At 43.1% G+C, this 10,895-nt stretch overlaps 1 protein-coding gene across 1 annotated transcript in view; it reads right to left on the bottom strand.

The window, feature by feature from the left end:
• Window positions 1-4,154: 4,154 nt before the first annotated feature.
• Window positions 4,155-10,895, bottom strand: part of LOC306790059 (formin) — a gene marked incomplete at its 5' end in the record, with an annotated part of 44,268 nt that continues 37,527 nt past the window's right edge. Inside the window, 4 exons of the mRNA XM_079286158.1 lie at window positions 4,155-5,921; window positions 6,028-6,109; window positions 7,374-7,523; window positions 10,714-10,765. Coding sequence (XP_079142284.1) covers window positions 5,877-5,921; window positions 6,028-6,109; window positions 7,374-7,523; window positions 10,714-10,765 — 329 coding nt within the window. The 3' untranslated portion in view covers window positions 4,155-5,876. The remainder of the gene's footprint in view (window positions 5,922-6,027; window positions 6,110-7,373; window positions 7,524-10,713; window positions 10,766-10,895) is intronic.

Genomic DNA, 10,895 nt, shown 5'->3' with positions numbered 1-10,895 from the left:
TGTGTGAAACAAAATGTTTTATTATGTCCTCATCTGCTGATCCCCTCCCGCCAGCTTCTTGAGGATACGTTCGCACTCAGATCTTGGAATAAATGTCATAAAAGTAATCAGTTTTATGAGAAAAGATGCAGTTACCTGCTCCAATTATCCCTTGAAATAATCTCAATAAACTTAATATTTTGTTACTTGGCCCGCAAATCTAACGGAAGACTGAATGGGGCACGTGGTGTTCTAATGCAAATGATTAGGGATTGTCTGGCTAAATTCGAAGCCAATGTTTGATTAATTGTTTTTTAAAATTTTAATAAGCTTTGTTCTTCAGCCATCCATATTAAAGATCACCCTGATAATATATATTCTAAAACGATGATCAGGATTATCTTGGTGTTTGAATACAAGTTGGAATGAGCTGGTCACAGCTGAGAACAGTGATCATTTTTCATCAGGAAGATGTGGTGACTTATTGATCATATCTCACCATGCAATGCATTAAAAAAAAAAAGTTTTTTAAATGACTGCAAAAGTGTAAAACCAGATCCTACATTTTCAGTGACCGGCACCGAATGACTGTTGGTATATTAGAGCTACAACAAATAGGCTAAAACACTGAAATGTTCATCTCATTCTTCAAACTAAATTCTTTAAGTTAACGACTAATCACAATATTTTACAAGTCTTCCAAGAACAAGAGGCTCGATAGTATGACTTAATTCTGACGCAGTTAGGCTGATTTATGAGTAATCAAATCCTCTTTGGTGACTCAGGTTTCTTACAGAAATATAACATTTACTTCACAGTTAGCCCGAACTAGTTGACTTTACTAGAAAACCGCGTGGAAACCAGTTGCCTCAAACCATTTAAGTTTTTACAAATGGAGGAACTAAACAGATCTAGTTGTGTTAACATAGAACCTTAATGAATGCAGTAGACAAATTTAAGTCCACATTAGTAATCTTTACTAAAAATCATTAGTTCACTTGAATTATTTCTTTTCAGTGTAAGTTTAATGAAATAACTATTTTAAGTTCAACATACATAAGCATACATAGACAAATCACTAATATAACATTATTTATTGCTACTTAAGACCATTAGTTTATTTAAGTAATGTCTTTACTTTTAATTAAATGAATTATACTATTTGATTTTGAGATTTAATGTATTGTTTCAAGAAAATTGTACAGAAGGAAAGAAATTAAACAATACATTTGAATGTTCCAATGTGTTTTATTTTTTCAAAACTGCATTGCAACAAGAAATTGCAACTTGTCGAGAGAAGAAATGCAGCATTACACAGTAACTGTGCCATGTGAATGACTATTCACATGCAGACATTTCAACTTGACTGGATCAGGACAGAGGAACTGGGTTAAACATATCGAAACAACTGAACACCAATATGCAGTCCTGAGCATACACTGTAAAACACAAGTGGTGGAACATTCCTACACCTCATTCAACATAAACTTATAACATAATTCAAAATAAGTATCTTAGTAGTTAAACATTTCCTGAGAGTCTTTTGTGACAAAGGGGGATTAAAACCATGTGAGGCTTGGTTTGGAGGGGCTAGCAGACCCCACAGTTAAGGTGTCTCTGCATATAAGACCTAAACAGACAGCAAACTGCAATGAATAGTATCAAAAACAGGATTTTAAAACATTGCATGTATCACATGTATAACACGTACATGTTTAGGCTTGTTCAGTAGGGATGCTGACTGTGGCACGCCTCCTGGAGCGTCCCCTGTCTGCTGCCAGGTTGAACCACCTCATTGCGGTTTCACACATCATCTGTGGCGGCACGTGAGACATGATTCTTTTGACGGCATCTGTAATCACAAGCAGATCATACAAAATCCCATGAGCCCTCAGTGGAACATATAGCAGACATGCAGTCTAAAAGCTAGTGGCTGTCTGGCATGTAAAGGTTTGCTATGCTATATTCAGAGCCAATATATCATATAACTATTATGTGAAGATATAGTCGAGTAATGTCTACCTGAGCAGAGAATGAAGTTGAAGTTGCAAAGACAATTTGTAAGTTTGAACACTACCTAAGACCTCTGGGTGACTTCAAATTGTTTTCATTAAATATTAGTTACTTACGCAGGAGCAAAGTCTTCGACTCCATCTGGCTGAAGGACTTTTTCCCATTTATCCCTTTCCAGTTCATTCTCTTCCCAACATCACCTTTGAACATGCGGGCAAGGATGTTCCATGTAACCCGTTTTGTGTCATGTCCTCTGATGGTTGCCAGGGAGGAAATCTAAACTGGATCAAACAAGTACTGTTAACCCTTTACAGAATGTTTTTTCTACAATTTCACTCTTAAAATCATGCTTTTAAACATATTTAAAAAAGGAAAGAGAACTTACCAAACAAAGGCTGGCCTCGAGGTAGATCAGTTGCTCTCTCAGGTTTGTCTGAGTTCAGGAGGAAAGGTGAACCTCCCACCCCATTGTATTGTATGCCCCCTGTTGCCTGGGTCCTAATAGAGTGGTCTCACCTACGTCACGATCTCCTTAGTTACGAGGTCTGTCCGCCATGTTGGAGTACATACAGATCCTACATGGCGGCGAGTAAACAAGGAAGTGCGGCGAAAATACCATACTTTGAATCACTGGATAGTGCATCAAAGGTTCGCTACCTGGCCAAATTGAAGGTTATTGGTAACTTGGATCCCTATACGATGAGTGCAGATCGTTTCAGTGCCGATCCTTTATCTTCCATCGGTAAACTACGCCAACATCTACACGTATCTCATGAACACCCCCAGTCCTTACACAAAAGACGAGTTGGAGTGCTACAAAGGGCTCGACGCTTATAATCAGTTGGTCAGTGGATGGGTCCGAGACGTCAAAGCAACGGTCTTCGACAATTCTCATCTCGTCATTGGAAGAGTAAATATATACAGATCTGGTCAGATATTTAGCAATATTCAATGTTTACTCAGACAAACAGACACGTGTGTTTGTTTACATTGTACATGCATGTCATTGTGTGCGTAGGAATTAACTTTCAACTAACTCCTAACTTCATCCCCCCCCCCACACACACATATATATATGATCTGACGTTAAACTCATATCAAGCAACGCTGAGGCTGCATCTATGTGTTTCGCCTGTTGTACACGCTCGACACGTCTCTGGTACCGACTGCTGTCACGGGCCGATGAAGCTTCGGTAACCTTCTCATGTCCAAGTTTAATTTATATTTCCTTTATTAAATACTCTTCACAAACGAATTTGTAAATAAAATCACTGACCACTTATAAAGTGATCCGCACATACTCTAGTGTACGCCAAATTCCATTCCTAACCAACTAATGACCTCCTGCATTGAGAAGCTAGCTAATGTACTGCTATGAATGCAATAAATAACTCCTGTGCAACCTAACCAAGCACCATTTCGAAAAGCTAACGTAACTTAACGTTATTGTCAGCTAGCTTAAAACACAGCACACATGTTAAAGTTTTAAACCCACAGAAAATCGTTAGCATGCTAACACTCAGCTAACGTTAGCGTTTAGCTTACTTGTTGAAATAAATGCTCCCAGAATGATATCTAACGTTACAGTCAATATGGTGAGAGTTACACACTCACCATTCCACTTGGTTCAAAGTTGTTGCAGAAGTCCCGCAGCTCCGTCAAAGCCAGGACAGGTGTCGCGCTCGGACGCAGGACGAGCAGACTCCTCTGTGCTCGTCACTGCGCTGCACACGGCACTAATGCTGAATCGAGTGAAATTCAAACGGGCCCCTCCCCCCCCTTACAGAAACGTAACCTACCAAGTTATCTCTGCTAAACATGATCATTGCACTCAATATTTCAGTTGATTAGTGCAAACTACTAAATAGATTTAGTAATGACAGTTGTTTTACAAAACACGAAAGTATAAGTAATGACTACTGAAAAGTTTAATTTCAAATAAATTCGGGTTTACAGTGTTGGTGCACTGCCAGGCTTCTGAAAGCCGGCCTGATGGAAGTGTTGACAGGAGAAAATTCAGAGAAATTGGTTCCATTTGTTCGGCATTCAGCAGTTTATTCTTGAAATTTAAAACAATTCCATAAAATTACGGAGCACCTAAGAGCTACTGAAGGTTACATGAACCAACAGACATACAGTAGACCCTACAGTTCCTTGGTCAGTATCAGCTCTTGTTTTGCTTTTCAAACCCTCTGAAGTAAAACAGTTGATGAAATCTACAAAATAAATGGCACATGTGAAGAGACTTTGAAGGGTTAAAAGTAATTCAAGGTGCGGTTTTATGTATACTCTGATAATGGAAGTCTATCTGAGTTATAACAACTCTGGCTTCAGGAGATATGCTTAAATGTTCTTAAAATCCAAAAATACAACCCTCATCTCTCCAAAACAAAAAAGTATAGGCAGCCTTCATTCCAAGCAAATTACTGAAATTCCACATATCACAGCCTACACTGTAAACCAACGGACACAACATACACCTAATATCCATGTGAAAATATATCTTTTATCTGACCGACCTATCGGGTAGCTTCTCAGTCAATTACAACTCATACAAATAGACCCTCAAAAGGGGCCAAAGCTGATGCTTTTTTGGCAGAAAATAAATCATTCTTTACAAAGACCTTTCTTGATTGATACAGGAGCGTGGTTACATCTTACATTTGCAAAAATAAAACACACTTTAATAGACTTTCTTAGAAATAGAAAAAAAAGATCTAATAGGATTTCATCATGAAGCAATACAATATATAAATCTTCTAAGGACCATACTCTTGCATAGGAAAAGAGGTGCAAAAAGGTGCAAGACATCTGAAAAGAATGCACGCAGTTAGCGTAACAGGGGAGTGTGGCTTGTAGCGGCAACGACATATACAGCTACTGCAAGCAGTAAAGTGCTTAAAGGAGTGCTGGACACAATGGGATGACGGATTAACAATTTTGCACGACGTATAGTGTAGTTAGTATTTGAAGTGGGAGTGGGTGCACGGCCAAAACTTGTTGTTCTTCTGATGATTTTAAGTTGTGTGTGTGTGTGTGTGTGTGTGAGTGAGAGAGGGGGTCCGAGACTTGCTGTCAGGTTCTGCTCTTCTCTGGCCGTCACCCAGGAGAGGTCAGTCTGGTGCACTGCTACACAATACAGTGAAACCTCCACACACACACGCGCGCGCACACACACACACACGCATTTCATGTCTCAATCCGCACGTCGAGCCCGGCGCAGATCGTTCATCATACTTCTGAACGCCGCTCGGTCCCTGCCGATTCTACAGCACGACATATTTACAAGACTTTTAATGAGCCGTGGCAAATGAAAAGCTATTCGCTACAGCAAAGAACACGAGAAACTGCTTCTTTTTTTTTTTACTGCTTCCAGAGAGAGATTTGATTTGGGAAAAGGGATTTTCCTAGTCAGGCAGCCGTATCTGTTCACATAACAGCAACAACCTCTTAACACCTTGAATATGTAGGAGCATTATCACTCTGCTGTCTGACATCTACCGTTCTGAGAGACATGGATTCCAAGCTCTTGTAGATCTAGAAGGAGCCTCTTGGATGTGTCAGCTGTTGTGAATCCCACTGACCCCTTGAGACCTTTCACAAGCTGGGGCACTCGGAGGTCGCGCCCTGCCGGATGAACGAGATCGACCTTTGGCCTTTAACACTCCCATCGCTTCGAGTGTGTCAGCCGTGCAGCCTCGCTGCAGGCCCGGCTTCTATCTGGATGGGAGGGTGTTAGTAGGGCAGAGATACGGCAGTGGGAGTATAGTCAGAGTCCGGCGAGGTTTCATTGAGAGTCCTGTTGTTGAGGCAGGTGGTGAACGCAGGAGAGATGAGGCCTGCACACCTTCTGATCCGCGGTGCTCCGACACTCGTCATTTCACTCAGCAGGAAGACACGCTGGCTTCCTTCTGCCGCAGCCTCTCTTTCTGTTGGCAAGAACCGCAAGAAAAAGAAGAAGTTTTGTATCTATTTCAGTGCGGACACAAGAAAGAGCAGCTTCTCTCTCTCTGCTGTATGTAGATCAGTTCTTACCAGACTGTTGGCATTGATCTTCTTGGTTTCGACTCGCTTCTCCGCTGTGATCTTCTTGATGTTTTCTTGAGCTTCCTTCAACCTATAGGGGGAAAAAAACACACAAGGACTTTGATATGTGCAGAGTCAGACCCTTTAAAACCAGAAGCGCGCCTCTCTCTCTCTGTGTGTGTGTGTGTGTGTGTGTGTGTGTGTGTGTGTGTGTGTGTGTGTGTGTGTGTGTGTGAAAGCCCTCTAAGTGAGAAGCAGCAGAGAATGACAGTGGGCTGATGAGATAATGAGGCAGCCTTTAAGAGAAACACTTGGCTTTTACGACTGTACAAACAGTTAATTGTGCATAAGCACAATCAGCTGTGAGTACTGTGAGACTCACGGGACAGAGTTCAGACAGCAGTAGCTGGAGGACACTAAATGTCAAGATATGACAACCTCCAAGTGTGAGGAGCCTTGAAGCCACCGCATGATGCTAGAAATGACCACGCAGCAACGAGCAGCTTCACTCCCGCGCAGTCCCGTTGTCGCCCTTTGGGCTGCATGTCCAGCATCATTACAGTGTTTATCAGTTCTCCCAAACACTTGCTAGTAAAGCCAGGCGGCTGCCAGGAGGGTCTGGTGTCTCTCTGCTGCCCCCCCCCCAACCAACCCCCCAACGTGACGCCTCAGGTCAGAGGAAACATCATAAATTCAGGCCCCAGTCCTTCAGACAGAAGGCCGAGGCCTCAGCTATGCCCGTTTGCCTCCTCTTCGATAGCCTCCGTCTCTCTGCTATAATTAAGCATCTGCACATCACCCTTGTACAATTAGTGCCAATTTGACATTATGTCTAGAGGTCGTTAAGCACACATCAGAAGGTGGCGGAGACAAGAAGTCTGACCCCAGGATGAAATGGTTCAGGCTTAGTTTAGCGGCCAAAGTTGTGTTCGCCAGACTGAGGAACAAGATATACACACCAGGCTTCACAGAGGACATCAGTCACTTGTTTTATGACCATCACTAAGGGGCACTCCAGCAATTTAGCATTGCACTTCATTAAATTGGAGGACCATAGGCAGATTAAAAAAAGGTTCGACAAAATTTCCACAGAGGAGGCAGAGACATTTAAATGAATTAATTCACTAATTATTGTAAATGCCCATGTCTTGCCAACGCCATATCACAAAGTAGTAACACTTACTGTTCAAAACGTTTCTAAGAATCTGAGATAACCATAGCGATTATTTTTTTCCAGACTGTACAAAGCTCCCAGGAAACTGTTTTCACAGGTTGGTAGTACTTATCCTGATTAGTATACTAAACTTAATGAGTCTTTGACAGAGACAGAGCTGCACCACCAGAGTCCAACCCACCTCTCCTTGGAGATGTTCTTGTTTTGTCGTATCCAGGTGTTCTTGAAGTCATTGCAAAACTCGTACCAAAGCATAAAAACGAGACCCGGGGACACTTCTTTCTCCCCGGACTTTGGCTTGACCCCAAAGTAGCTCGCCATGTCCTGGAAACTGTATTGGGGAAAACAGAACACAGGCAAAAATAGTGTTGTTTTATCACACGTAAACACTTACATAGTTCCAGTGAGGTCAAAAAGCACAAGGAAGCTAAAGGTGTATGTATGCACAAGAAACAGACTAAAAAAAAAAAGAAAAAAAAAAAAAAAAAGAGTCCAATACAGACACAGCACACAGGGGAAATGATGTAGAGTGAGACAGAGAGGCGAGAAACAGAGCTGGAAGGAAAGCGTGTCCACCCTGCTGGACAAAGGGGGAGAGCCAGTAGCGGCGGCTCCATTATCACATTGACCTCCACAGCCTGCAGGGGAAGACTGCCAGAGGAGACGGAGACCGCCAAGAACAGGCTGCTGCGGCGGGAACAGCCAGCCAGCCAGCCAGCCAGCCAGCCAGCCAGCCAGCCAGCCAGCCACACACACCTCCAGGAACAGATTTTCTGGCAGACAATCAAAGATGTGAATATGATATGACAAATGCACATGTGAGCCCACTCAGAAAGGTGTGCACACACACACAAAAAGCATTCAGTAGAGACGCATCAGATCTATGTGAATAAGCAGATTCTGTATTTCCCGTCCACTGGGACTGCAGCACGGCTCCTCAAGCTATAGTTCTGTTGTAACCAAATGTGAACTCGTTGCAAGGCTCCCAGCGGCACACACAAGGCACGAAAAGAAGCCTGCTGCTTCGGATTCCGTCCCTAACCCAAACATGAAAGACATTTTCTAGCCGTTGCCTGTCAAGGGGTTGATAAAAGGGGGCTATGATTCAAAGGATGCTCCCTGTCCCATTGACACCCACATAGGCTCTGACCTCCAGATGCTAGGTGGCTTTTTCGCGACGCTAATCTAAGACACGTTCATGTGGAGTGAAAGTCTACAATGTGCTGCCCAGACGGCTTGCTCAAAGCCGAGGAAAACAAAAAAAGGGGGCTTCTGCACGAGCCTGCTTCACATTTCCCAGTGATGCGTCATTTCGCTATGATGCGCTGTAGATCATCGTGCACGCTACAAAAGAAATCAGAGGCTCTGGGATGCTTCGATTGACCCGACAGACCTTCCCTGTCCCAGGTAGCCGTGTTGCAGCCGGGCCTGGTCTGGCATGATAAACAGGGTCTCCTCTCCATCAGCTCCTCTCTTGCTGACCCTCGGGGGTCATCGTGTCAAAGCACGCACAAATCAAGCAACAGCACTTCTTCTTTTACCCTCCCGAGCAAATGCAACAAGCAGATACACAAAAGCTTCACTCAAAACAGATGCAAACACACTCGCACATGCCAGTGTACCTACGAAACAAACAAAATCAAGCAGACCTTTGTTCATTTGCGAGAGCAGAACAACACTTGAACAAAAATGCACACAAACACACACACACTCTTATGTTACACATGCTATGATGCCATTGCCGTGAGAGGGTTTACTGCGGTACGCATAGCCGGCATACCTCACTGACAGCTATGTAAAAAAAAAAAAAAGCCCCCATTACGAAACCATGAGCAGACGTGAGCATCAGAGAAATATCTGGACAGGCAACTCTGCATTCCTTTGTTTCCCCAGTAAAAATAATTACAGAAGTAAACTCCCAAGTTTTTGGCAGACTCAGCAGAGGCATAAAGCCGTTTTGTGCCATTGCCATCATACAATACCCGAGTAGAAGAACTTAGGAGCGAGCGTCTATGAAACCATGACTGCATGGCGACGCAGTCGGGCCAAAGGAAATTGAGCATGTGGGAGAAGCGAACTTAATGAGACGTAACCGAGGACAGAACCAGAAAACCTCAGTGAACCCAAACATGAAGCAGACAAATTACAACTGCATGTTGAGGGAAAGGCATCGGCACTCGCCATGGAATCACTTTCTTTGTATTTATCGTTTCATTACACCGACACCTCAATTAATTACAATTAAGCTAAACGTGTGTACAGTGTGTCACAAAGTGCTTTCTCACTGGTAGTTTAGTATTTCATTAATGGTTTCTGTTGCTCAAATGAACAATCCTGAACAGATTTAGATTACCTCTCGACGGCTCTCACCATGGCGGCTAACAGCTAACAGTGCTGAAAGAGCCAACAGTATTTACCTGAGGATGAACCTTCCACACCATCTATTAAGCCACGTCACTAGCCTGGCTTTGAGTTTAGATACGCAGCCGTAAAAGAGCATTGCCTGAATAAAGAAGCATACAAATGGCAAAAATACAATGTATGGAGCATAAAGTCAAAACAATTGTATTTATACCGCCGAAAAATGCTAATTAAAACAAACAAACAAAAAACCGGCAACATGAAGTGTCTCTGGAGATTGTTTCTGGACACGTTTCCCTCTATGATCCATTGAGCTGGAATCCGCCCTAATTTTGTGTCAATATCCTGATAGCTATCGCCCGGCCCTTCTCCCTGGTGGTTGACTTTGACTCGCAGGCGTCTAAACTCACCGTCTCCTCACGAGGCCGAGGTGTTAGGTAGCACCGAGGATGTGTTGTCCATTTCCTTTATTTAACACCACAATGTTGCGGCCACTGCTGTGTGTGTTTTTGTGCGAGGATCCCTCATCCAGCGCAGATGTGAGAGCCCACACAGGGCCCAGTGAGCCCGCTGACGCCCGTATTCATCAACAGCGTGTCACTTTTACGAGGTGGCTCTCGGGAGTCTTCTGCACAAAACGCGGCAGATAAGAACTGAAGGGGAGGAAGCGCAGGGCGTTCAGGCTTCAAATACAGTATGCTGTATGTTATGTGTGTGTGTAGAAATCCACTGCAGTCTCTGGTAAGCAGTTTTATTTGTCTTTCAGACAAACTACAAAAAGGCCTCGAAGTAAGTAATAAACAATGAAAACGTATACAAAACGGTGGTGCGTAATCCTGCAAAATAAATTGCTTCCAAATCACATCCAACAATCCCTCTCTCGTCAAAGTTGGTGTGCAGGTTCTGTAAAGCCCCTTCATCTTAATCAGAAACATTCTGCGGTTAATAACTCTATGCAACTATACAAATAGCAACTTGTGCTATTGGAAACCAGCTATGTCATCTGTGTGAAGCATGTTAAATAACTGTTAGGTGAAATCCATGACACTTGAAGAATTCCCTTGTTGAGAGATGAAATCCACAGAAAATAGCAATATAGTCTATCGCCAAACATCTTTTGTTCATCATTTGAAATGTATCTTGGCTTGTTGGTCTCCTACCTTCTCTGTGCTGCATTGAGTCGATCCTCTTCAGCTGAATGCTCCTTTTGAGCTGGAAAGAAAAGAGAAAATATTGGATGAATACATATCGTGGGGCAGATTATGAGGCTTCTGGTGACATAGATAACCAAACGTTTCCACAGACAAGACACTGACAAAATGATCACAGGAACACCGGCGGG

The sequence above is a fragment of the Melanostigma gelatinosum genome (assembly GCF_949748355.1).
Source record: "Melanostigma gelatinosum genome assembly, chromosome: 16".
Lineage (NCBI taxonomy): Eukaryota > Metazoa > Chordata > Actinopteri > Perciformes > Zoarcidae > Melanostigma > Melanostigma gelatinosum.
This window is presented reverse-complemented; position numbering and strand designations above follow the sequence as displayed.